Source organism: Papio anubis, chromosome 5 (assembly GCF_008728515.1).
Source record: "Papio anubis isolate 15944 chromosome 5, Panubis1.0, whole genome shotgun sequence".
In the NCBI taxonomy this organism is placed as follows: Eukaryota; Metazoa; Chordata; class Mammalia; order Primates; family Cercopithecidae; genus Papio; species Papio anubis.
Window position 1 is genome coordinate 143,125,400 of NC_044980.1, and position 27,194 is coordinate 143,152,593.

General features: G+C 53.5%; 1 protein-coding gene across 21 annotated transcripts in view; it reads left to right on the top strand.

Moving 5' to 3' along the window:
• Positions 1-27,194, top strand: part of TCOF1 (treacle ribosome biogenesis factor 1) — a 41,244-nt gene that overhangs the window by 10,745 nt on the left and 3,305 nt on the right. The window contains exons 5-25 of one of the 21 annotated variants that reach the window (XM_009209384.3): positions 468-654; positions 1,269-1,342; positions 3,747-3,977; positions 4,920-5,132; positions 5,361-5,555; positions 5,696-5,905; positions 6,087-6,299; positions 6,450-6,638; positions 6,835-7,080; positions 7,173-7,370; positions 9,644-9,781; positions 9,968-10,147; positions 10,271-10,471; positions 13,783-13,908; positions 18,625-18,811; positions 20,587-20,723; positions 21,783-21,896; positions 22,195-22,414; positions 22,944-23,029; positions 23,608-23,788; positions 26,506-27,066. In XM_009209384.3, coding sequence (XP_009207648.2) covers positions 468-654; positions 1,269-1,342; positions 3,747-3,977; positions 4,920-5,132; positions 5,361-5,555; positions 5,696-5,905; positions 6,087-6,299; positions 6,450-6,638; positions 6,835-7,080; positions 7,173-7,370; positions 9,644-9,781; positions 9,968-10,147; positions 10,271-10,471; positions 13,783-13,908; positions 18,625-18,811; positions 20,587-20,723; positions 21,783-21,896; positions 22,195-22,414; positions 22,944-23,029; positions 23,608-23,788; positions 26,506-27,066 — 4,087 coding nt within the window. Of the gene's footprint in view, positions 1-467; positions 655-1,268; positions 1,343-3,746; positions 3,978-4,919; positions 5,133-5,360; positions 5,556-5,695; positions 5,906-6,086; positions 6,300-6,449; positions 6,639-6,834; positions 7,081-7,172; positions 7,371-9,643; positions 10,472-13,782; positions 13,909-18,624; positions 18,812-20,586; positions 20,724-21,782; positions 21,897-22,194; positions 22,415-22,943; positions 23,030-23,607; positions 23,789-26,505; positions 27,067-27,194 lie in introns of all 21 variants that reach the window. The other 20 variants (XM_009209385.3, XM_009209386.3, XM_021939868.2 and 17 more) reach the window with 20 other exon arrangements.

Genomic DNA, 27,194 nt, shown 5'->3' on the forward strand with positions numbered 1-27,194 from the left:
GCTAGGTGTGGAGGCACCGTAGTGATCAAGACACCTGTGGTTCTGAAACTCTAAAAGCATTTTCCAAACTGGAAACTGCTCAGAAAACAGGGTGTCATTTTCTGCTAATCCAGAAAGCAGAGTCAGATACATACATGTATAAAGAATTGTGCCTCTGCAATTGCCTGGAGCATTAGCAACAATGTCTCAAAGTAATCATGAAATAATGATAAGATCAACAAACTGCTACTTACCACTTAGTAAATAACTACCCTGTCCCAAGAACTGGGATTCTGTTCTCTCAACACGTCTGGTGAGAGGAGGTACTGTTTTTAACCTCACTTTAAAGATTAGGAAACCAATTGAAGGGGTAGTTTACCCAAACCCACACAGCTAGGAAGTGGTAAGATTGGGTTCAGATGCAAGTGGCCTGTGCTCTTACTTCACCATGCCATACCAGATGTGTCTGTCACTCTTGTTCTCTGTAGGCAGAGACAGAGAAAGCCGGCAAGACTGGGAACTCCATGCCACACCCTGCCACTGGGAAGACAGTGACCAACCTTCTTTCTGGGAAGTCTCCCAGGAAGTCAGCAGAACCATCAGCAAATACTACGTTGGTCTCAGAAACTGAGGAGGAGGGGAGTGTCCCGGCCTTTGGAGCTGCTGCCAAACCTGGTGAGAAGCCCCCACCTCTAGGAATCAAGTCCCCAGAACTTGGGCTGGTGAGGCAGCCTAGGCATTGCTTTGTTAAGTTCTGGGACATTTCTGGAATCAAAGTTTTGTCTCCATGACAGCCAGGTTCCTGCACCTTAGGCCATTTTCCCATCCCCTGGATGAGGGAGGGTCAGCTACAGGGACCTGGCCTCGGGCTGAACAGCCCATCTAGTGGTTGGAGCATTTTCTGCTTTATGACTCCCTGGTGAGTTACAGGGACCACTGGTAGCTCAGAGACTAAACTGAAAGGCCTGAGTTTGCCTGTTTCCTATGTAGAGTAGACATCTGTCCGGCCTGCATCAGTGGATATGATGGTGGATGGAGGTTCTGTAGACTGTTGCTGGTGCGTGCTTGTTGGGTCCCCTCACAGCCCTTCCCAGGGCCTCAGAGATGTGTGGGAGCATAGGGATGATGATGGTACTCACCTCAGAAGGGGGCTTCACAGCTCAGTGCATGTGAAGGGTGAGCGCTCAGCACCTGGCTTTGATGAGCAGCTGGTTTGTTGGGAGGTGCTGGGAAGGGGCAGGTGAGGCTGGAAAGGAAGTCCCTCAGTCCCCTCTGTGTCCGGCCCTCAGGGATGGTGTCAGCAGGCCAGGCCGACAGCTCCAGCGAGGACACCTCCAGCTCCAGCGATGAGACAGATGTGGAGGTAATTGCCACCCATCCCTAGGAGTTGCCCTCTCCCAGCCTCTAACCCTCCCAGGAGCCTGTCTGGGGCTTCAGACACCAGTGGGCCCAGATCAGTTCAGCACCTGTGGCAGGGTGACCGGGAACTGGAAAGGCTGCAGCCGGGGAGGGGCAGGGAGAAAAGCCTGGTGCTGCTTGCTGCACTCTGAGTGTAAGATCAGCCCCGGGGATGGGAGGGGGACCCCCTCCTGCCTGTGAGACTAGACAAGGCTTCCTGGGAGAGGTGGCCTGGAGCAAGGCCTCAAAGCACAGTGGGCTTCACTGGGAAGGGGTGTGGAGGAGTCAGGGCATTCCAGACAGGAAATGGGGCAAGAGCAGGGGCCCGGGGCAACAGTGTGGCTATCTTGTGGTGTGGCTAGGGCTGCGGCTGCTGAGAGGGTTCTGGGCCCAGTGGTGAATGCCAGACCTAGACACTTGGCTAGAGTTGGGCTGGACTCTTGGGTTTGTGAACTTTGACCTGGAAAAGGTCCTGACAGGTTACTTTTTATTGTGTACCTACTAAGTGGCAGGGCTGGGGAATATATAGTGATGAGCAGGACAGGCAGAGTTCCTGGTGCCATGGGGCAAGGGAGCGTCCCTCAAATATTTAACTGTGGTGATGACTGCTATGAAGGGGAAATGTAGAGAACCATGTGGGGCAGGAACCTGGCATTGATGAGTAGGCGTAAGCAGAAGGAATGGCATGTGCAGAGAAGGAGGCAAAGAGAATTTGGTGCTTTTAAAGAACATTGATCTTTTTTTTTTTTTAAGACAGTTCTTACTCTGTCACCCAGGCTGGAGTACAGTGGCGTGATCTTGGCTAACTGCAACTTCCACCTCCTGGGTTCAAGCGATTCTCGTGCCTCAGCCTCCCGAGTAGCTGGGATTACATGTGCATGCCACCACGCCTGGCTGATTTTTGTTTTTTTTTGTAGAGACGGGGTTTCACCATGTTGGCCAGGCTGGTCTTGAACTCTTGACCTCAAGTGGTCCACTTGCCTTGGCCTCCCAAAGTGCTGGGATTACAGGCATGAGCCGCTGCACCTGGCCAAAACATTGATCTTTAAATGAGAGGGAGAAACCAGGCACGGTGGCTCACACCTGTAAGTGCAGCACTTTGGGAGGCCAAGGCAGGAGGATCATTTGAGTCCAGCAGTTTGAACCCAGCCTGAGCAACATAGTGAGACCCTGTCTCTACAAGATGTTATTTTTAAAAAAACAAATAAATTGTGGGGAAAGTGACACAAGATGAAGTCCTAGGTAGACAGGGGCCAGATCTTCTGTCTGACCTTGAGGACCACCATAAGGAATTTGAGTTTTATTCTAGGGGCTGTGAGAAGCCATCCCAGCACAGAGAGATGGCCTGATTTGTGTTTCAAAAAGATTGCTGGCTGCAGCCTGGGTTGGAGGGCAGTGCAGAATAAAAGCAGTGAGGCCATGTAGGAGACTCTTGGAGTAATACTGGTATAAGAGGCTGGGGGCTAGAAGAACAAGGTGTCCACAGTTGGAAAGATGTTTTCGATGGAAAACCAGCACAAATCAGGGATGAACTGATCTGGTGCCCAGGGAACTTCTGACTTTACTGTAGCCTGGTAACCCTGTGAAGGTTGAAAGCTCACCCATCTACCCCAGGCCTGACCAAGGGCTGCCCTCCACCTTCCATCCTCACCTTTGGGCCCTAGATACCACCAGCCATAAGGACACCCCTGGCTTCTATCACCCCAGGCCTTGCCAAAGGGAAGGGGACCGCTCCCAGCCCTCCATAAACACACAAACTCAATGGGCTGAGGCTGTGCAGAGCTCCAGTAGCAGACGCCCCAGAAACCCAGGGCTGCAAGGGGTGTGATGGATCTCAGAGGTGGAAGTAGGGCACTGACTGCCTGGGAAATGTCTGAATTGTAGAAGTGCAGGAAAGAGCTCACAAAAGGAAGGAATTTGCCCAAGGTGTCCAGCAAACCAGTGGCAGGGGTGGTGTTCACATCCTGAACTCCTGGCCCTCGGGATGGCTGCTGTGATCAGATACTTGAGTTTAAGGGGCAGACAGGATGAGCTCCCCTGATTGAGAGATGCGGCCCGTCTCTCAGGCTGAGCCCTGCGTGTGCCAGGTGGGAGATGAGCGTAATGGTTTTGAGATCTGTGCCAAAGTCAGACAGTCCAGGGTTCCAGTGGGGCTCTGCCCCTTCATATTGATCATGAGTAATTTTACCTCTTTAAGCCTCTTGTATTTTTCTGGAAAATGGGTCTAAAGCTACTAACTGTCTCAGGGAGTTGCTTAAAAATCCAATGGCATTAGGAAAGAGCTTTATCAACTGTTGAAGCACCTAATACAGAACCTTAGGGGACACAGTAATTATTATTAATTTTCTAATTCCATCCTCTTGTTCCAGGGGAAACCCTCAGTAAAACCAGCCCAGGTCAAAGCCTCATCGGTTTCTACTAAGGAGTCTCCAGCAAGAAAGGCGGCCCCAGCCCCTGGGAAGGTGGGGGATGTGACACCTCAGGTCAGAGGAGGGGCCCTGCCCCCAGCCAAGAGGGCCAAGAAGCCAGAAGAGGAGTCAGAGAGTAGTGAGGAGGGGTCTGAAAGCGAGGAGGAGGCCCCTGCAGGGACACCAAGCCAGGTGAGGCCTGGAGGAGGGCTGCCCCTTGGAGGACCCTGCGGGTCCCCCAGCAGCCTGAGCACTACCCCATGAGCACCTCTGCCACTGGAGTTGGGGAGAGGGAGGAGTACGGTGTGAAATTGAAGAGCAAGAACAGCCTGCTTCCCACAGGGGAGTCCTGCACTCTACTTTGTCTGTGACCAACTTTGCTTCAGTTTCTCTGCCTAGTAAATGGGCCGCTGTCCTTCCCAGCCAGTCATGCTGTGAGGTACTTGAGAAGTTTTGATTGCCTGGTCCTCTGACGTCTCAGGACAAACCAGACCCTGAGCAGGGAAACACCATGTTAGCTAAAGGGAATCCAGTTCCCTTCCCCATCTGCTGGGAGTGGGCAGGGCTGCAGCCCCAAGGCTCTGGGTGCATCCCAAGGGCAAGACGGGGGGCTGGAAAGCAATGGAAGTCAGAGCAGGAAGGAGGAAGAGTGAGGGTCACCCACCCAGCCCCAGGCCTAGGGAAGGACAAGGTGGAGGCATGCAGTAGGTAGCTGTGTTAGCTGCTGATAAATGGTAAAGGGGAAAGTCGGGTGGGGGATGTAGGAATGGCAACTTGAAACAGAGTGATCTGGGCTGGCCTTGGGAGAAGGCGTCTCAGCAAAGACCAGAAGGAGGAAGCACTCTTAGGAAGGTCATTCCAGGCAGGGGCTCAGCAACTGTCAAGGCCTTGAGGTGGAAGTAGGACTCCCTCCCTGATCTTGCCCATTGTGTCTCCCAGGTGAAGCCCTTGGGGGAAAACCCCCAGGTGAAACCTGCCTCCACCATGGGCACGGGGCCCTTGGGGAAAGGCGCCGGCCCAGTGCTACCTGGGAAGGGAAGCAGAGGGGGTCTTAGGAGCCTCATTAAGGCCTCTGGACTTTATCTTAAAGGCATCACCAGAGAGTTTTCACAAGCTGCCCTTTTTTTTTACTAGGTAAAGACCTCTGAAAAAATCCTCCAGGTCAGAGCTGCCTCGACCGCTGCCAAGGGGACCCCTGGGAAAGGGGCTACCCCAGCACCCCCTGGGAAGGCAGGGGCTGTAGCCTTCCAGACCAAGGCAGGGAAGCCAGAGGAGGACTCGGAGAGCAGCAGCGAGGAATCGTCTGACAGTGAGGAAGAGACGCCAGCTGCCAAGGCCCTGCTTCAGGTGAAGCCTGAGGAGGGAGACCCCATGCAGTCAGGCCCTCCCCAGAAGGCTTCTCAGGACTTGTTCTCCCACTCTGTGTCAGAGCCCGGGGCGTGCCTCAGACCCCAGCCCCTTACTCCCCTCTCACTGTGTGGCGTCATTTGCCCTATCTGGTCTTCTTTACCTGGTGTCCTGTGTCTCCTCACACATCCATCCCCTGGGCTGTCTCCCCTTATCTTGTTTCTCCAGGCAAAGGCCTCAGGAAAAACCCCTCAGGTCAGAGCTGCCTCAGCCCCTGCCAAGGAGTCCCCCAGGAAAGGAGCTGCCCCAGCGCCCCCTGGGAAGACAGGGCCTGCAGTTGCCAAGGCCCAGACCGGGAAGCAGGAGGAGGACTCGCAGAGCAGCAGCGAGGAATCGGACAGTGAGAAGGAGGCACCTGTTCAGGTGAGGCAGAGGGGAGGGGTGGAGAGTAGCCCCATGCCTAAACCCCAGCACCTGCATGGGTATGGCCACCTTTGCCACATCCAGCTCCTGTCTCCTCACACCTTCCGGGCTCTCTCCTCTCATCCTGTTTCTCACTCCAGACGAAGCCTTCAGGGAAGACCTCCCAGGTCAGAGCTGCCTCGGCCTCTGCCAAGGAGTCCCCTAGGAAAAGGGCTGCCCCACCACCTCCTAGGAAAACAGGGCCTGCAGCCACCCAGGCCCAGGCAGGGAAGCAGGAGGAGGACTCGGGGAGCAGCAGTGAGGAATCAGACAGTGACAGGGAGGCACCGGCAGCCATGAACGCAGCTCAGGTGAGGCTGGAAGCCGCCCTGCATGGCCTGTGCCTTGCCTCAGAAGACCTCCTGTGGGCTTGACTTTTCCTCTCTGAACCTAGAGCCCTGTGCGGCTGGCTTCGTTTGCTCTCCTCCCCACCTATGTCTTCACTCATATTCTCCTTCTGGACTCCCTGATCTTGTCCATTGTCTCTCCCAGGTGAAACCCTTGGGGAAAAACCCCCAGGTGAAACCTGCCTCCACCATGGGCACGGGGCCCTTGGGGAAAGGCCCCGGCCCAGTGCTACCTGGGAAGGTGGGGCCTACAACACCCTCGGCCCAGGTGGGGAAGTGGGAGGACTCAGACAGCAGCAGTGAGGAGTCATCAGACAGCGATGATGGAGAGGTGCCCACAGCTGTGGCCCCGGCTCAGGTGAGGCCCCTTCCTGTAGGCTCTTTTTTTCCCCTCAGAATGGAGCCACCCATGGCCTCCCACTGGGACTCTGTCTACCGTCTTGGTCTCTTAATGTCTGTACACACCTACTCTGGGCTCCCTCTCCTGATCCTGTGTATCTCACTCCAGGAAAAATCCTTGGGGAAAGTCCTCCAGGCCAAACCCGCCTCTGGTCCTGCCAAGGGGCCGCCTCAGAAGGCAGGGCCTGTAGCCATCCAGGTCAAGGCTGAAAAGCCCATGGAAGACTCAGAGAGCAGCGAGGAGTCGTCGGACAGTGCGGACAGTGAGGAGACACCAGCGGCCATGACTGCAGCTCAGGTGAGGCCTGGGGAAGGAGGCTGCCACATGGCCGGATCTACCACACCACAGTCAGCCCCCCGGGGAGCTGTGCTTCCTTCAGGCAGATCATGGGTTCTGACTGGTGGGGCAGAACAGTAGTGGGGATCCACCTCAGAACAGATGGGGGACTCCGAGTTCAGGAATCTTCTCCAGCCTTTCTTTGGTGTCCCCTTAGGCAAAACCAGCTCTGAAAATTCCTCAGACCAAAGCCTGCCCAAAGAAAACCAATACTGCATCTGCCAAGGTCACCCCTGTGCGAGTGGGCACCCAAGCCCCCCGGAAAGCAGGAACTGTGACTTCTCCGGTAGGCTCATCCCCAGCTGTGGCTGGGGGCACCCAGAGACCAGCAGAGGATTCTTCAAGCAGTGAGGAATCAGATAGTGAGGAAGAGAAGACAGGTCCTGCAGTAACCATGGGACAGGTGAGGCCTGTGTTTAATGGGTGGACCTCAGGGCCGCCCCTACGTGGTCCTTTGGACTCCTGGAGACACCTCTCTTCCACTTGTCATCCCAGGCAAAGTCTGTGGGGAAAGGCCTCCAGGTGAAAGCGGCCTCAGTGCCTGTCAAGGGATCCTTGGGGCAAGGGACCGCTCCAGTACTTCCTGGGAAGACGGGGCCTACGGTCACCCAGGTGAAAGCTGAGATGCAGGAAGACTCTGAGAGCAGTGAGGAGGAATCAGACAGTGAAGAGGCAGCTGCACCTTCAGCACAGGTGAGGCCTAGAAGGAGCAGGCCCATCCCACCCACAGCTGTTCCTGAGCCAGGGCTGAGGATGGGCTTGATTGGGGGCTAGTCTTGCCTGCAGGTGTGCAGAAGCCTCAGCGGTAGCCTCAACACAGCGTCCTTCCCCATCTTTCACTCCATGTCTCCTCTGCCCATCAGAGCTCCAGGGTCTCTTGTTGGCCTTTTGAGCTCCCGCTGATTTATTCCCTGTGGTTTCTACAAGCTCTGGAGTTCCCACCCTGCCAGGTGCTGCCCTTGTCTGGGGCTGCTGAGGCCCTGTTCCTCGGGGAAGTCCTGTCTCTGGAGCATGGACGTGCTCCTCCAGTGTGGAGTGATGGGGTTGAGTTAGAGGGTGTAAGCCTGGGCTGCACAGCATGACAGGTGAGAGTATCTAGGCCTTTTACAGGAGGTGGCGGCATCTGAACCATGGGCTGAAAGAGATGGGCAGGGAGAGTGTTCCGGCAGAGGAAGCAGTCTATGCGAGGCCAGGGAATGGGAGAGTGCCCGGCTTGGGTGCCTTGCCACAGGCAGCACATTGTGGTGGGATGGCTGGCAGGGGTTTAGAGCCAGACCGCCTGGGTTAAAGTTTCAGCCCCAGCCCCACATCCTGGCAAGTGCTGAAGTCCTCAGAGCCCTTACTCTTCTGTAAACACAAAATCAGCCCTCACAAGTTTGGGTAAGAATTTAGGTGAGATCTCACCTGCCACGCCCAGCAAGGGACCTGCACACAGCAAGTTGTCTCGTGTCACCCTGACGATGGGCCAGGCTAATGTGGAACAGATCAAGAGTGAGGTCTCCCTGCCTGGAAGAGCTGAGAGAAGATGGCTCACTCCCTGCCCTCACCCACCCACTGTTTATTATTTTTAATTGTCGCTCTATTTTTTTCTGTAACCACTCAGAAATTAGTCATTTCTTTTTTCTCTGTACCAGAGCACACATTTCTACTGATTTTTTTTTTTTTGTCCCCTTCTCATTGTTGACTCGTGGGACCCGAGGGTCCTAGGATTCCTCCATTGAGGCTTTTAAGCTCTGCAGGGGCCCCTTCCAGAGCCTCCTCTCCTCTTTCTCAAGCTGCAGGCACATTCCAGACCCAGTGCCTTACCGAGTTTCCTTGTGCAGATCACTTAAATATTTGTCTTCCCTTCTGAGCCTCCCACCTGTACCATGAGGTGGGTGTTTTGCTTTTATTTTTTGAACCATGAGCTGTTTTGAAGTAAGCTATTTAATTTCCAAATATCTGGGATTACCCAGGTTTCTTTTTGTTGCTGATTTCTAATTTAATCACATTGTGGTTGGAGAACATATTTTGTATGATTTCAATCCTTTTTTGTGTATTGAGACTTGTTAGGTCAAGTCAGTCTTGGTGTCTTATTTCTTGTGGAAAACATGGCTCCCCTCTGGAGGACTTACGTGCTGTGCTGATGAGTACCTCGGCCTGAGTCATACTTGGTCCACACTGTAGGGAATCTTTCTTTTTGAAGTCCTGATTCTTCACCTCACTTGACCTCATGTGTTTGAGGAATACTGGGGGATGGGGATGTTTTCTGACACTGACCAGATGCCCTCCCTGAGTGAGGCAGGGGTCTTGAGATGCTGCCAGATTCCTCGTTCTGTTTCACATCAGGCTTGCTGTCACTCCTGTCAAGGATCTCACTCTGGGAATTTCCCTCTTTCTTGCTGTCCTTCTATTTGTTGGAGTCCCTGACAGGCCTTTTGGGGGTTCTCTGGATATCGGTTAAGACTAGATTAAGCTGAAGAAAACCTTGAACAACAAGTATCTTGTTCTGCCGTGGCTGCTTGAGCTCCAGCTCTTACCTCAGCATTCCATCTAGCCTGGAGGAGGAAGGACATGTTTCTGACTTTTTATGGTACTCAACTTACATTCTACGAACCGGAATTTAATGACATGGCCACCTAGCTGAAAGGGAGCCTGGAAAACATCTTTGTTTTAGGTAGTCTTATGCTTAGCTAATGCTAGGGAAGGCACGCACAATGAGTTTGAGTGTTTATGTTCCAGACATGTTAAACTCTGAATCTCCTATTTAGTCTTCATTATAACCCATAGGTGGGCCTTATTATCTCCATTTGTTAGAAGACTGAACTGAGGCCTAGTGAGATCAAGCGATGTGCTCAGGTTCACACAGCTATTGCGTGGAGGAGCCAGAATCCAGACTCAGGCTCCGGCTCCAGAATCTGTATTCTTGGCTAGCTGCTTTACTCTCTCTCACTTTCTCCCTCCTTAATTTCCTTTTCTCCACTCAGGTGAAAACCTCAGTAAAAAAAACCCAGGCCAAAGCCAACCCAGCTGCCGTCAGAGCATCTCCAGCAAAAGGGACAATTTCAGCTCCTAGAAAAGTTGTCACTGCAGCTGCTCAAGCCAAACAGAGGTCTCCAGCCAAGGCAAGTGGAGCCAGAAGCCACAGGAGGTGTGGAGGGTTGGAGCAGAGAGGAGGACCACTCACTGAGCCCAGCCTGGAGAAGGCTCCTGCATGGGCAGGCCACCCACCCAGAGTTGTGCCATGGTGGAAAGTGGGACCTGAAAGGAATCACTTCCGCCTCCAATCCTGTTATCCCCCTGCAATTCAGGCGAAGCCACCAGTGAGAAACCTCCAGAACAGTACCGTCTTGGTGAGGGGCCCAGCATCTGTGCCACCTGTGGGGAAGGCCGTGGCTGCAGCAGCTCAAGTCCAGACAGGGCCAGAGGAGGACTCGGGGAGCAGTGAGGAGGAGTCAGACAGTGAGGAGGAGACGGAGACGCCGGCTCAGGTGAGGGGGAGGGAATGGAGAACATCTCCTACATGGGATTTAACACTTTTGCCGCATCCAGCTCTTGTCTCCTCACACGTCCACCCTCCAGGCGCTCTCCCCTCATCCTGTTTCTCACTCCAGGCGAAGCCTTCAGGGAAGACCCCCCAGGTCAGAGCTGCCTTGGCTCCTGCCAAGGAGTCCCCCAGGAAAGGGGCTGCTCCAGCACCTCCTGGGAAGACAGGGCCTTCGGCCACCCAGGCGGGGAAGCAGGATGGCTCAGGGAGCAGCAGCGAGGAGTCAAACAGTGATGGGGAGGCACCGGCAGCTGCAACCTCTGCCCAGGTGAGACTTGCCAGTCCTCTGAGCCACCAACACCCACTCCTCAGAACTGGGGTATAGGGCTGGGCATGGTGGCTCACACCTGTAATTTGTAGCACTTTGGGAGGCCAAGGCAGACGTATCGAGGTCAGGGGTTCGAGACCAGCCTGGCCAACATGGTGAAAACCCATCTCTACTAAAAATATAAAAATTAGCTGGGCATAGTGGCGGGTGCCTGTAATCCCAGCTACTCGGGAGGCTGAGGCAGGAGAATCCCTAGAACCTGGGAGGCAGAGGTTGCAGTGAGCTGAGATCATGCCACTGTACTCCAGCCTGGGTGATGAGAGTGAGACGCTCTCAAAAAAAAAAAGAAAAAGAAAAATGAAAAACCAGGGTTTAGGGGCCAGGTAAGGAAAAGGAAGGAAGGTCAGGTTAAGGCTTAAGGCTCTGGCTCCACCATGCCCTCCTCCCTCTGCTGTCATCCACATCTCCTTAGGTAAAACCTGCTACTGAAACTCCCCAAACCAAGACTTCCCTCGCTAAAAGGGTCCCGGGTCTATGTCTAGGTTGAGGTTTCCACCAGCCCTATAGGCTAGGCCAGTATCTCCCACCAAGTCATGTGAGACCAAGAGTCTTACATGTTGGTTATTGTGCATACGTTGACGTAATACAAAAAGACTCTCCCTATCAGAGTCCCAAGGAAACTTGGAGTGTGGCACAGGTCCCCTGAGGCCCTGAAGAGATGGAGGAAGTCTTGTCCCTCACCTTGGCCTGGGGCCTCACATAGGCAGATGCATCTTCTCAGGCAGGGCTCATCTAGCTTAGTGCCAAGCCTGGGCCCTGAAGACTGGGGAGAAAGAAAATCTGGACAATTCCCTCGGTCTGCTTGCAGAAGACAGCAGGGCTTGCTACATCCTACAGAAGTGTGGGATGACAGACTCCAGCACTGCCAGGGCACAGGTGTGTGATGGATGTGACTGATGCAGGCCTGGCAGAAATGATAGATGTCAGCCGGGCGCAGTGGCTTAAGCCTGTAATCCCAGTAGTTTGGGAGGCCAAGGCGGGCAGATCATGAGGTCAGGAGTTCAAGACCAGCCTGGCCAACATGGTGAAACCCTGTCTCTACTGAAAAAAAAAAAAAAAAATTAGCCAGGCATGATGGCGGGTGCCTGTAGTTCCAGGTACTCGGGAGGCCGAGGCAGGAGAATCGCTTGAACCTGGAAAGCGGAGGTTGCAGTGAGCCAAGATCGTGCCATTGCACCCCAGTCTGGGCAACAGAGTGAGACTCTGTCTCAAAAAAAAAAAAAAAAAAAAAAGTCAGGAGAGATGGTAGATAATGGTAGCAAGTAGGACAGACCGGGGAGCCCTTGCCCCATCCATAAGGACAGTTCCTATCAGCTTCAGCCAGTCATGACTGTGGAAATGGACCTTCTTTGTGGCCAGATCTTCCATTTCTTAAGGGAAGCTGGAAGTCCCTGTGCCAGGCCAAGCTGCATAACCTCTCTTAGATTTGTTTTCTTCATGAGTAAAACAAACACTGAGATGAATGCTCCCTATCCCTAACCTCTGCCTTTGATATACCAAACCATTACTGGGGGCGAAAGACATTTGGCCCTGCCCTCAAGGAGCTCACAGTCTGTGGGGCAAGACAGGTGGCCGGATTATCGCAGAGTATGCTGGTGGTGCTGACAGCTGAAAGAGCAGGTCTCTGAGAGGCCAGAAGAGGAGCGGGTGATTGAGCTGAAGGATGACCAGGCACAAAAGTGGACAGGGCCCCTCAGTGGGTGCAGACGGGCTGGGCATGAACGTGCATGGTCACTGAAGGCTGCTGTCCTACAAGCCGTAGGCCCTCCCAGGTGCTTGTTACTGGTAGATTTATGGAGGACCTAAATGACAGACTAAAGCATAGGCCTCAGCCATATTTTGGCCTGTGTAGTATTTTTGTTTTTAAGTTTTCAACGAGTTCCTCTCTCCATCAGAATGGCCTAAGTTGCAGGAGAAAGCCCCATTCAAAAGAGCTTCACTAAGGGGATTGACTCTTACAGTGCACAGAGTCCCAGGTTCCAGCTGCTGAAAAGCTGGTTCCTTCAGCTAAGCATCAGTGGTGACCAGATTTCCATCTCTGTGCTCCATCAGCTTTATGGTCATAGCAGGGCTGCAGCATCTCCTAAAGTGCTGGGGGCAGGCCAGGTACAGTGGCTCACACCTGTAATCCCAGCACTTTGGGAGGCTGAGACAGGCGGATCACTGGAGGTCAGGAGTTCAAGACCAGCCTGGCCAACATGGCGAAACCTGTCTCTACTAAAAATACAAAAATTAGCTGGGCCTGGTGGCACTGGCCTGTAATCCCAGCTGAGGCAAGAGAATCACTTGAACCCGGGGAGGAGGAGGTGTTGCAGTGAGTAAGATTGTGCCACTGCACTCCAGCCTGGGCGACAGAGTGAGCAGAGCAAGAGTCCATCTCAAAAAAGACAGGAGTAGACTTAAGGCTACTCAGACCTCAGGCTGGACGTGCTAGCTACCCTCTTAGCCATAGACAAGAAGCCAGTAGTTCCCATGACTGGCTGGGAGGAGGGACCACCCTCCCTGAAGCATGTGGTAGGAGCCACTGAACAGTGAGGGTTCTGTTAGCAAGGAACAGATGGGGGCATGGCTGTTAGGAGGCAGCCAGCAGTGTGCATTGTAGTTGCCCCATTTAAAAATCGGAAATGACATGTACAGATCTTCCAGCTTCTCTTGAGAAATTGGAAGCTCAGGCAGCCTGGGTCCTACTTTCTTGGCTGGGCTGAGTAGGGAAAAGGGGTCCCCCATTCCAGTAGGGACCACTGAGCTGCCATCACCACCAGCATTTCCACCCGGATCTCTGAGTCCTCCTCTGACTGCAGTGTTCACCAGTCCAGCCCCCATCATCATGCCTGCCCCAGCGGGAGGATATGGTAGCCAGTGGAACACTTCTAGGCGGCTCCTGCTTTTGGCTGGGAATGTTACAACCAGAGGTGAACTGTGCTGGGACCACTGGCTTGTGCCTGCAACCTTGTCCCAGGCTGCTGTCACCTCTTGTCCAGACCCTGGGCCAACAGCCCTGCAGCCCTCAGGTTTTAGCTGTATCGGAGTCATAAATCCCTTTCACGTTCGAAGTTAGCTCTGGAAGGAGCTAGCGGGGTAGAAGCATGTTTCCGGTGGCTGTGGGGCAGGTCAGAGCAGCAGCTATTCCTGTGCATGTGCAGGAAGGGGCCACGGTGCCTCCCCTGGAAACCAGAGTGCCTGAGGATCATTGCCTGCTGGCTCTTTCCCCCTCAGTAAATACCCCTCTCCCCGACCACGTGCTTATCCAGGTCTTGTCCCCTCAGAAGGACAGTAACTCCAAACCTGCCAGAAGCAAGACCCTGGCCCCAGCACCTCCAGAGGGGAACACGGAGGGGTCCTCGGAGAGCAGTGAGGAAGAGCTGCCACTGACCCAGGTACGCCATGCCTTCTCTTTGCAGTCGCTGCAGGGTCAGAGCTGGGCTGGCAGGCCTTGCGGGAGAGGGTGGATCTTTCCCATAGGGAAAATCTCGTCATATTTAAACAGCATCTCACAGCTTCCAGAGCTCTTTCCTCTATTGTGACATTCATCTGAGCCCTGTGAGGCAGGCAGCAGTGCACAGTTAAACATACAGGCTTCAGAGTGTTGGGGCAAAGCCCGGCTCTACCACCTAACAGCCCCGTGGTCCTGGGCAGACGCCTTTCCCCCATGTGAGGCTCAATGTTTCAACCATAAAATGGGGTCAGTACACTGTGCACTGGTGCCAGCACACGAAGTACTTGCCACAGTCCCCTGCCTAAGAAAGGGTGCCTGGTAACTGTGAGAAGGCCAGGGAGTGTTGCCCCGTTTGACAGATTGGGAATCAAGCCTTAGAGTTGAAGCAGTTTCCCGAAATTCTCATGATTCATAAGAGGCTGAGGAAAGGTGCAAGCACTGGTCCCCTGGCTCCCTATATCTCTGTTGCCTGTTTAGGACCGGGAGTCTTCTCAAATCCCATGAGCTTTGCCCAGGACTCTTTCTCAAGCGCCTGTGGCATACCTTCACATGCTCCACTGCACCCAGAGCTTAAGCCACAGTCCTGCCCAGGCTACACCCCCAAGGATGAGACCAGGCCCACCTTATCTCCCTGTACTCCAGAGGCCTAAGTCAGCCATGCTGGTGTGGTTCAAGCTTCTGTGTGAACCCTGGCCCTTCCATCAGACCGCATTACCCTTTGTCCTCCTCTAGCCCCAAGCTCCCAGAAGCTTCTGCCAGGCACCTCAGAGCACCAGCTCCCCTCCCAGGGCCTAACGACAGATCCTGGAGTTCTGCAACCTCCAGACCAGAGTGGTCTCATGAACCACCTCCCCTTGAATATCACATACCACATTCTTACCAATTCATCAGTAAGGTCAGATGCTGTTTGCACACTTCCAGCAATAGGGTGCTCACTGCCTCTCACTTTCCAATAGCACAGATTACAAAAGTAAAGAACAACCACCACCAACATCGGTAACTCCCTGTATTTGCATTTTTCTGTTTAATCCCCACAACAGCCCTATGAGGGTGGCTCCCTTTGTGGTTTGCATTTTAAGGAACTGGGAATGAGGCTCAGAGAAGTTGAGGGGCCTGCCCCAGCATCACATGGCTGATGGCAAGTGGACAGACCTGGTGTTGGAGCCCAGGCCATTCACATTCTGACCCATTGCCCGGGGCTGCCCCAACACTCCCCTCTCCCAGGCGTGGGCATTGCCCTTAGGCTCTGGGTGGAGCCTTTACAAGGCCACCTGCCTCTCTGAGGGATCTCAACAGCTGGGAGGGAGGGGACCACTCCACCTTTCTCTGTGGGGGTGGACTAACACAATTAAAATGAACATCCTGCTTAAACTGAACCGTTTAATTAGTATGTTAGTCCTGAAGATTCTGGAGTCCCTATTTAAAAAGCAGAAAGAAAAGTCAACAGTTTGTACCTTCCCCCAGGAGGCTTTGGGGAAGACAGGCATAGCCCCGGGAAGCTGCAGCCTCTTCCTGATTGAGAGATTTTTAGTTCCTAATCCCCAGCTGACTAATTAATTATGATTATTTTCATTATTGTACATTTATTGAGCACCTCTCTATTGACAAGTTTCAGTCTGATTTTATTAGCCCATCAGTGGGGAAAGGGATTGAGGCCAGGGTGGTGGGCAGAGCCCCAGGCTAGGAGGCAGGGATAGACACTTGGGCTCCATTCCTAGACCCTTCACTGTGCCTCCCCTCCGTTGTGCAGAGCAGACCTCAGGCCAGAGTCTGCTGGGGTCTGGGATAGCTTCCAGATTTGAAAACAAGTATGTGAGGTGATGCATATGTTAAATAACTTAATTGAGCTATTCCACAATGTATATGTGTATCAAAACATCACGTAATATACCACAAATATATGCAGTTTCACTTGTCAGTAATATAATTTTGTAAGGCCAACTTCTATTAGTTTGTCAAAGAGGTAGGCCCTGCTCTCGAAGTTTTAGGTTGAATCGAAGAAAAAGGAAACCTGTAAGAAACTAAATTTGGGTATTAAATTGAGGCCTAGCGTAATTGGTTCTAGAAGGAGCTCCAGTCTGGTGCCTGGAGAACTAACTTCTAATCCTGGCTCTGGCACCAGTTTGCTGGTCACCCTGGGTGACGCCACTTGCCTTCTCTGAGCCTCATTCATCTCAGTCTCTGAGATGAGACTTCCTGGGTGGGTGGGGTGGACCTTGAGGCTCCAGGCCACGTCCCTAGAGAGAATTTCTCAGTCTCCGGGAGTGGGGCTGGCCTAGATCTGTTAACCAGCCCCAGGCAGTTCTGAGAGAGCTTCTTAGAGGAGTGTTGCCTTTGTGGTTATGTACCTTGCCAGGGTCTGCAGCCTAGGCCATCAGCCCCCTCTCCCCACTCTGTGCCCCAGACTTGTTGGAATGAAGGCACAGTTAGAGTGAGCTCAGCTTTGACAGGAGGGGGTGAGCACTGTCCTGAAATCCCCTAGGTTTGGTTCTGCAGGATCAGACCTGCAGGTAGGAGGGGTATCCCTGGGTTCCCTCTGGGTGCTTACTGCCCAGCACCTATAGGGAGGTACAACCACATGTTCAGACTGTGCTGGTTTGCTGCTTCACTCCCATCAGTTTTTTCCTAGCTGACCCCAGAACTACATTCCGGTGTGTACTGTGCTTTGCAGTTTCCACAGTGCATTAGAACCCTTGCAGTGAATGAGCCCAGGCTAGGATAACTACTAGCCCTTTCATTAAACAGGAAACTGAGGAGCAGAAAGTGGAGGGGCTTGACCACACAGTGAAGTCATGAGAGGTGGGATGAGAAGCAGGTCTCCCGCTACATCCTAGGCAAACTTCACTGCCCACCTTTGTGAACTCTACAGACTAATGCACTAATGCCCCGCCCCGACCCCCCACAGCCAAGCCCCTTGCACCACCTCCCTCCTACAGCCCAGAGGCCCAGTGGGGTGGCGTGGGCGGGTGGAACTAAGAGGAGGCTTTTGCTGCTGAGCTGCTTTTAACATCCCAAGACGCTATTGTTTGCCTCAGTGGGTTCGTTGCTTCTCTTCGTCCCCGACAATCTGTTCCTGTCTTCTCACATATATATAGATCCCCCCTCCCTCAACTGTAAGCCTTCTCCCACTTTCCATCCTTCTCTTTTTTATATCGTAGGAAGGAAGGCTCTGGAAGTGGCAGATCAGAGCAGCCGTGGGGGAGGCTATTTGGCAGGGGTAGGAAAGGCCTAAGCCCAGGGAAGCTTCCACCCTCAGGCAGGCACCTTTCTGTTTTACTTTTTACTTTATGCCTCTCTGCAGCACCTTAGCACCCTGAGGAGCCAGGTGTGCTAAGTCGGGCTCAGAGGGTAGACAGGATGGTGCAGCAGAGACCAGTCTGGACCTGACTCCACTCTTCCCTTAGCTCAGGGAGCTCCCTCTTCCTGTCCTCCAGCCCTTTACTGGCCAGAGAGGGAGCAGAGCTCACACCAGGTCTGACATTTGGGGAATGGAAAGTAGACCTAAGCAGCTCCCTGGCTCACAGCCATGTGTGTTCTCATTAACTGGGGGTTTGGGAAGGAAATGGGCCTGGAGGTGCCCTTGTGTGCGGTGAACATGTTCAGGGATGGTGCAGTTCACAACCAGACTGGCCTGCAGAATACCAGGGAGCTGCTGTTGCTTGTTTGCTTTTTCTTTTACTGTTTTATTGGAAAATTTAAAGCATACCCAAAGATAGAGTGAGATAAAGAACCCCCAAGTACCATCCCCAGCCTCAACAGTTAGGAACTCCTGAGCAGGCTCGTTTCATGCAAACTCTCCACTCAGTTCCCCAACGCCCCTGGATTACTTTGCAGCCAGTCTCAGATGTGTCAGCTCATCCACCAGGATTTCAGTATGCAGCTCTCAGTTATAAGGACTTTTTTAAGCACAACTACAATACAATGTCACACCTAATAAGTTGATCTATCCAGTCAGTGTCCCTGCTTCCCTGATTGTCTCATGGAGTTCAGTTAAAGGCCACATACTGCATTGAGTTATTAATCCTCTAAGTCTTAATCTGTTGGTTCTCACCCACTCACCTAACCCTTGTTTCTCTTGTACGTTTTTTTGTTGAAGAAACTGAATCGGTGTATAGCTGGGGAGTTTCATCCTGGGCCACGTATCAGGAGGGCTGATTCAGAACCTCTGGGGTGGGGGCAACTAGACTAAATACCTCCCCAGGTGCATTGTATATTCCAACCAGGCAGCCTTGGAAAACTGCTCAGACCAGCCCCTGCATTCAGCAGGTAACTGTCTCTGAAGCCAGCCAGGGGAAAGAAGGCAGAATTGGACATTCTGGCCTTGGCTTTGCTTCCAGTAGGCACGGTGGCCTCGGGTCACTCCCTTCCCCTCTGGGCTTGCAGTTTTCCCACTTGTACAAGGGAGCGGATCCTGCTGAACGCAGGGCTTCACCCTGAGGGTCACGTGGGCTCCTGTGAGTTGCGAAGTGCCGCGCTGGGTCTTAGCAGATGTGTAGGGTGGGAGGGGGCACCCTGGGCAGCTGGAATGGCTTCTGTGCCCAGTTGCCCCTGAGCTCTGTGGACCCCTTGCCTTGTAAAACACTCCCTAACCCCATCACCTCCTTTCCCTGGCCAAACCTTTAATCACTGGGGGGGTGTTTTGTTTTTGTTTTTCAAGGTGATTAAACCCCCTCTGATTTTTGTCGACCCTAATCGTAGTCCAGCTGGCCCAGCTGCTACCCCCGTACAAGCCCAGGCTGCGAGCACCCCGAGGAAGTCCCGAGCCTCGGAGAGCACAGCCAGGAGCTCCTCCTCCGAGAGCGAGGATGAGGACGTGATCCCCGCTACACAGTGCTTGACTCCTGGTGAGCGCAGTCCCTATGCAGTGGTGGGAGGGGCTGCCAGCACTGCCCACATTGAGGCCCAGAAGGGACAGGACACTGGCTGAGTCACATAGCAAGGTGTTGGTCAGGAAGGGCTTGGGACCAGGTCTCTGGGCCCTGCATTAGCCATTCTGATTATGGTCTGGCTCAGACCTGCAGTTCTGGGGGAATAGTTGCCACGGCTTTTTTGTGCCAGCCCCAGGCATGGAACCCAGAACAGTGGCTAGAAGATTCAGGGACCAGGTTCCTCCATAGTCTAAGAAAGAATTCTGTATCAGTTGACTGCCTGTGGAACGAGTGGTCAGGGTGGTAGTGAGTTTCCCGTCCTTGGTGGCATGTAAAGTGGGTTAGGCAATCCGTAAGCCAGAGACGTTACAGGGAGAGATTTCATCTATCAATGAGAGGCAGGACCAATCTGAGGTTTCTTTAACTTCTGAGAATCTGTGATTCTACCAATGACAACAGGAAACGGGCTAATGTTACTATTACAGTTATTATAACATTTTTACAAGGAAATAATGCCTGATCCTGATAGGATAATTTAAAAATACAGGCCGGGTGCAGTGGCTCACGCCTATAATCCTAGCACTTTGGGAGGCTGAGGCAGGCAGATCACCTGAGCTCAGGAGTTCAAGACCAGCCTGGGTCACATGGCGAAACCCCATCTCTACTAAAAATACAAAATAATTAGCCTGGCAGTCGCCTGTAATCCCAGCTACTTGAGAGGGTAAGCCACGAGAATTGCTTGAACCCAGGAGGCAGAAGTTACAGTGAACTGAGATGTGCCACTGCACTCCAGCCTGGGCAACAGCGAGACTGTCTCAAAAAAACAGAAAGCAGACAAAATGCAGATTACTGCTGGACACGGTGGTTCATACCTGTAATCCCAGCACTTTGGAAGGCCATGGTAGGAAGATCACTTGAGGCCAGGAGTTCAAGACCAGCCTGGGCAACATAGTGAGAGTTCTATCCTACATATATACATTTATATGTGTGTATATATATATATGTGTGTGTGTGTGAGTAGGTATATTTGTGTGTGTATATATTTTTTTAATAAAAGTGCAGATTAGCACATAAGAAACTATATCACCTGTAATTCTGCCCCAAATACTGTTAACATTTGACAAATGCTAACTTTATAAAAACCTAAGATATACATGTGTTTTAAAGCAAGACCATACTGTAGCTAACTCTCAGTAACCTTTACTGGATATTTTATGACATCAGGTTTTTTTTCATCTTTACATATTTGCAGCACAATTCCTAATAACTACAAAGAAATCCCTTGGGTGGACATACTACAGTATGTGTAGCCAGCACCATGTTGGAAGAAGCAGAGGGTTTTGTTTCAGGGTGGAGGGGTGAGGAAGTTGGCTGTTATAAACGTTGCTTTAAAGAATATGCATGTAACCAGGCCTCTGCAGATAACCACGGGGACTCTTAGGAGAGACGGTACCTGTGCTCTGGCCCATTGCTCAGGAGTGGCAGCCCGAGCAGCTAGGAGGGGATGGGATGGGGTGAGGAAGCCTGGGGTCACCCCCAGAGCAGCCATTTGAGCTCCCTGAACCTTGTCAAATGACATAATGACATCTGCCTGGGAGGCTTGGAGAGGGAAGTAAACAATCTTATGCCTCTGTAAGCCCTGAGCACAGCTCTAGATCACCAGCACAGGCCGGTAAACTGGGTTATTGTCACTGCTGAGGAGGCTATGGGGCTTGTATGCCCTGATGTGCCCCCGTCTCACTCCATTTCAGGCATCAGAACCAACGTGGTGACTGTGCCCACTGCCCACCCAAGAATAGCCCCCAAAGCCAGCATGACTGGGGCCAGCAGCAGCAAGGAGTCCAGTCGGATATCAGATGGCAAGAAACAGGAGGGGCCAGCCACTCAGGTACCTAGTGGGCAAGGGAGGGCAGTGCAGGCCAGTGGGGTGGGGCCCTACTTCCACACTTACCACATGTGCTGATGGGATGGCCTGCAGTTGCTGTCACCCCCACACTCCAGAGGTGGTAGCCTCACAGCCAGAAGCTTTTTGGCCTCCTGGCTACAACCCCCGTGTTGGCTTCTCCTTTGAGTTATGAGGAAGAGTAATCTGGGGACACAGCCTCCCCGCCAAGCAAGCCCCTGCACCTCGAGTCCCTCATGAGACTTTCCAACGTGGTGGGGCTTTTGATTTTTTTTTTCTTCCAGTTTTGGAATGCCATGAACAAAAGTTGCCCTTTTTTGGTGTTTGTAATAGTGACGTCAGCATTCTTCCCAGCCTTCTCACCATCTTCGGTGCATTTTTATTTGGTCCTTGCCTGAATCTAAAAGCTGGGCATTTTAGGGTTAATGGCTGGTACATTGTTTAAATCATAAAACTTAGCACACATCCCCACCCCAAGGGCTGTGACGTGACCAGCATTCAGCAAGGCCAGAACCCGCTGGGCCACCCTCCAGGCAGGGAAACTGCAGGTACCAGGGCCTTCTGGGGAAGCGCTTGGGGATGAGGGAAACTGAGAGGTGCAGACAGCTAGATGAGGAGCCGGGGACAGCTGGATCAGGAGCTGGGGGAGAGGAGAGGAGCCAGGCCGTGGCAAGGGCCACGCCACATCTGAAGGCTCTCAGCAAGGGGTCATACCCAGTTTCCTAAGTTCTCTCTCCCTGACTGCTGGTGGGTGTAAGAAGTAGAGATGGGGGACCACCAGGTTGGGAATTGTCCCCAGTGAATGTGCTGATTGAGTGGTGGGGCCTAAGCTGCTTCCCTGCCCTGGGCTGGGAACTGTCCCTTGCTCCTTGAGGACAATGTGATTAGCTCATAACCTGAAGCCTGCCACCAATTTTGCCCCTGTGACTGCCCCTCAGTCCGCACTCCAGCCCTCAGCCCAGCTAGATGGCATCTGACCAGGGTGTGGCACAGCTGGCATCCCGAGGACTCGTGAGTCTCAGGGCTACCTCTTGCCACCCACAGGTGTCAAAGAAGAACCCAGCTTCCCTCCCACTGACCCAGGCTGCCCTGAAGGTCCTCGCCCAGAAAGCCAGTGAGGCTCAGCCTCCTGTTGCCAGGACCCAGCCTTCATGTGGGGTGAGCCTGGGGAGCAGGGGAAGCAAGCCCGCGGAGCATAGAAGGTGCAGGCGTGGCCCTGCGTCCTGGCACCAGCACTTACCTGTTCTGTGACCTCTGCACTTGGTTTGCCTCCCTGGGCCTCAGTGGCCTAATCTGTAAGAAGGAATTACAGTACCTTTTGTAGTTGGGAGGATCAAAAGAGGCTGCATGTGTGCCCTGTCTAACACAGTGCCTGGCCCTATTGAAGTGTTCAGGAAGGACCAGGTCTTACTTGCCCTAATTTTTCCTTCCATTCCTTCTCCTTTCACCGAATTAGGCTGACAGTGCTGTGGGAACGCTCCCTGCGACGAGTCCCCAGAGCACCCCCGTCCAGGCCAAAGGGACCAACAAGCTCAGAAAACCTAAGCTTCCTGAGGGCCAGCAGGCCACCAAAGCCCCTGGGAGCTCAGATGACAGTGAGGACAGCAGCAACAGCTCTTCAGGGAGCGAGGAAGATGCTGAAGGGCCCCAGGTGGCCAAGTCGGCCCACACGCTGGGTGAGGGTGCTGGGGAAAAGGAAGGGTGGGCCAGGAAGAGGGTGGAGTGTGGCCTGGTGGAGCCATAGCTCTGGCCTCAGCTCCATATCTCAGACTTGTTCTGTGCCTGTGGCTGAGCCTGGGCCTCAGTTTCCCCACCTGTACAACTTCATGAGAAAGTCAATCCAAATGATTTCAGAGACCTGACTTTGCTGTTTGACCACTCTCAGCTTTTTGGTATCGGACTCCCTTCATTGGCTCCCCAAAACTCCAGGGCCATGTTTCTGGAACAGTGGAAAGCAGGGAACTAGAAATGGGGCCTCAGGAGTTAGAAATAAGGCTTTGGCATTCAGATGTCGTGCCTAGCATGCTGTGACTAGCGATGAGTGTGCAAGGAGTGTTGAAGCAGTAGGAAGATTTGGGGTGGGGCGGGGATTGGGGTAAGGGACCTGCAGAGAGACCAGGGCCTTCCTGAAGGGCTCTGCCCCTCCCGGCTGGAAGGGGCCACCTGGGGCTACCAACAGTAACTAGAGATACTGTGCTTCTCCAGTAGGTCCCACCCCCTCCAGGACGGAGACCCTGGTGGAGGAGACTGCAGCAGAGTCCAGCGAGGATGATGTGGTGGCGCCATCCCAGGTAACTGCAAGGGAGAGGGCTGGCAGCCCAGGGGCCTTAGGATGGAGTCCCAGGCCAGGCTCCTGTCTACTCCATCACTCAGGTCAGGAGTCTGGGTCCCCTCTCTTCAGAGGCCTTGGGCAAGGTCCTGTCTGCAAGGCACTGCATGTGGCCCAGCCAGCAGACCACGGCCAGGCTGCCTCCCTCTCCTCGTAGAGCCCTGAGTCGCTAACCCTTAGGGTCTGTAGAAGGGATTGACCTTGATTCTGGGTGATGTCCAGACAAAAACATTCTTTAGCCGATTTCTTTTAAGGTTACTTACTATCTGTATGTGGCAAAAACTAGTAATTTTCCATTCGCATTAATAAGAAATTTCCTTTTTAAATGTGCCTGTCTAGAAAGTGTATTAGGAGGGTTCAGGAGGCACACACCAAGGGCTGAAGTGCTGCTCTGTGCCTTGCTGTCCACCCACTCTGCACCGTCAGGGCAGGGCGATCCTAGAGACCGCAGGCTGCTTTCCTCGCAGCAGGCCGTCACTCGGGCTGGGTTATGGCGGGGGTCGGGGTGGTGGCAGCCTGTTTCACAATGGACTTCTTCAGTCTCTCCTCTCAGGTTATGTGACCCCTGGACTAACCCCAGCCAATTCCCAGGCCTCAAAAGCCACTCCCAAGCCATACTCCAGCCCCTCAGTTTCCTCTACTCTGGCAGCCAAAGATGACCCAGATGGCAAGCAGGAGGCAAAGCCCCAACAGGCAGCAGGCATGTTGTCCCCTAAAACAGGTAAGTTAAGGTCTGCAGGAAGAACTATAGCAGGACACAGAGGGACAGGGCAGTGGGCCCCTTCCTGCTGTCCTGCAGCAACAGTCCTCCCAATGTGGTCCTGTCTGCCCCCAGAGCCTTGCCAAGTGAGACCTTATGGCCCTGCACTGGATCTGGACATGCTCATCAAAGTGCAGGTGGGGCCAGGTGCAGTGGCTCACGTCTATAATCCCAGCACTTTGGGAGGCCGAGGTGGGCAGATTGCTCGAGCCCAGGAGTTCAAGGCCAGCCTGGGCAACACAGGGAGATCTCATCTCTAAAATGTATTTGAATTAGCTGGTGTGATGGTGCACGCTTGTAGTCCCAACTACTTGAGAGGCCGAGGCAGGAGAATCACTTGAGGCCAGGAGGTTGAGCCTATAGTGAGCCATGATCATGCCACTACACTCCAGCCTGGGTGCTACAGTGAGGCCCTATCTCAAAAAAAAAAAAAAAAAAGTACAGGTGGGCCCCACACCCAGGTGTCTGGCTGCCATGGCCCTGGACAGCCTGGAAGTAGGGGTGTATCCAGGCCCGGGTTGGTGCTGATGCACCTGGTAGGATAACCCCTGCCTCAGAGGAAGCCGCATCTTTTGGCTTGTGCAGCAAGCGTTGGCTCTCTCCAACCATCCCCATCAACTTTTCTTCTCCATAAATAGGCTCACGGTGTGGGGTGTGGGCCATGGGCCCCAGAGGATAGCTTAGACAGTAGGCTGACAGTCATGTCCGGAGGACATTCAGCACATGCAGGAGACCCCAGGCAATAGATTGGCCCCAGGCTGTTCCCACTCATTGTAAAGCCTTGGAAATCCCCTGGCCACTCTGAGCCTCTGTGTCTTAACCGTACAAAGCAGGAGTTGATGTATCCCGTCTGTGTCAAGGCATGGCACGTGTAGAAAATAGTCACATGGTGTTTGGAGGGCAGAATGGAGTATTCCAGTCACGCGACCTCTGGGGCATCCACTGTCCCTGACCCTACTGGAGCTGAGGTCAAATATGTACCAGCTGGGCACACCTGGGACAGCTCCAGGGCCTCCCCAGCCTTGCTGTTCTGCGTATTTGCAGATAAGCAGCAGAAAAGTGGGCCGGGCGCAGTGACTCGCGCCTGTAATCCCAGCACTTTGGGAGGCCAGAGCAGGCAGCTCACTTGACGTCAGGAGTTCAAGACCAGCCTGGCCAACGTGGTGAAACCTTGTCTCTACTAAAAATACAAAAAACTAACCAGCATGATGGCAGGTGCCTGTACTCCCAGCAACTCAGGAGGCTAAGGCAGGAGAATTGCTTGAACCTGGGAGGTACAGGTTGCAGTGAGCCGAGATTGTACCACCATACTCCAGCCTGGGCAACAGAGCAAAACTCTGTCTCAAAAAAAGCAGCAACAGAAAAGTGGGCTCTGGGGAGAGAGGTGGCCGGAGCTAACTGTGCCCTCCCCAGCTTCCCTCTCTATTGGCTCCTGCCATCTTGAAGAATCCCCAAAGGATGGAATTGGGCCTCTAGCCGTCCCGGGGCTCCCTCTGCTTAACCTGGCCTGCCCTGCCCAGCCCACTGCAGCTCTAGAGCCAAAAGTTGCCAGAGATCCCGGGTGGGAATGAGGGGCCAGGTTCACTGCATGCTGCAGGGGGCAGCCCTAGCCTCAGTGTGACATGAGTGTCACATAGAGTGTGACATGGAGTATCCACCTGGGCCTTCCTCCAGGCAAACATCTCCAGGGCCAAACCACCAAGCCACCTTTCAGATCCCAGCGTGCAGGAGTGTTGTGCCCATGAGACCCAGAATGGGGCAGAGACCTCCAAGTCACCTGGAAAGTTAGAGATGGCGAGGGGACCCAGTCATGGGGCTTTCAGCTGAAGCTTGCCCCGGCTGGGTCGGAAGAGAATTGCTGCTCACTTTCTTCCCCAACATTCTTTGTGAGAGGCGGTGCAACAAGGAGACATTTTAGAGGGGGCTGTGGAAGGTTTTTTTTTTACACGTGTAGTCAGCACACAATTATCAAAGGCAAGCAGAGGCGTGGAAAATTCTAAACAAAGGCTGCACCAGAAGTCTCTCCGGCAGGCAGTAACCTGCTTAGTCAGCCGCCACGTGTGCATACACTGCACCCAGCACCCAGCACTCCCCACCCTGCCTGGACACCCTGACCAGGAGGGGCCGAGTGTGGGTCATCATCATTTGAATGTCTGCCTGGCCCCCACTTTTATTATAAGTCTACAATGTATCATAGGTAGCCTTACTGTTCATCTACCCCTCAGGTTATAGACGGGAAACCAGGCCCTGGGAGGAGAGGGGTCCGGCCAGAATCACACTGAAAGTTGGTGGGAAAGTCAGACCTAGAACCCAGGTGTCCTTCCTCCCAGCTCCACACTCCATCTCCCTCCCGTCTGACTTTTCATTTCATTGATAGATTTCAGGCCCTTTCATTCACATTCTGGAGTCATTTTCTGTCTCCTACCCTAACTGGAGTTTTTAGTGTAAAGAGACAGGGAAAAGCTGTAAGTTAGAAATGAAGTCAGAGTGTGAAATTGGTGGAAAGATGTGAGCTTAGGAGACCGGCTGGGGCAGAGTGACCGCCAAGCCTTGCTCTCCCCCTCTGTGCCATTGTAAGAAAAGATGGAGTCACTCTCTGTACCCTCTTCGCTCTTGGGTACCATTAAGATCTGTCCCGAACTCTCCCAGATCTGAGACCACACATTCTCTCTCCATAGGTGGAAAAGAGGCTGCTTCAGGCACCACACCTCAGAAGTCCCGGAAGCCCAAGAAAGGGGCTGGGAACCCCCAAGCCTCAACGCTGGCGCTGCAAAGCAACATCACCCAGTGCCTCCTGGGCCAACCCTGGCCCCTGAACGAGGCCCAGGTGCAGGCCTCGGTGGTGAAGGTCCTGACCGAGCTGCTGGAACAGGAAAGAAAGAAGGTGGTGGACGCCACCAAGGAGAGCAGCAGGAAGGGCTGGGAGAGCCGCAAGCGGAAGCTATCGGGAGACCAGCCGGCTGCCAGGACCCCCAGGAGCAAGAAGAAGAAGAAACTAGGGGCCGGGGAAGGTGGGGAGGCCTCTGTTTCCCCAGAAAAGACCTCCACGACTTCCAAGGGGAAAGCAAAGAGAGACAAAGCAAGTGATGATGTCAAGGAGAAAAAAGGGAAGGGGTCTCTCGGCTCCCAAGGGGCCAAGGACGAGCCAGAAAAGGAGCTTCAGAAGGGGATAGGGAAGGTTGAAGGTGGAGATCAAAGCAACCCAAAGAGCAAGAAGGAGAAGAAGAAATCCGACAAGAGTGAGTGACCTCTTCTCCCGGCCCACCCCGAGGGCTGCTGGGCACCCCACGGGGGCGGGAGGGACTCTCAGCCAGCACCTGGTCTAATTCCTCCCATGTAGAAAGGAGAGGCTGAGACCAGCCTGGCC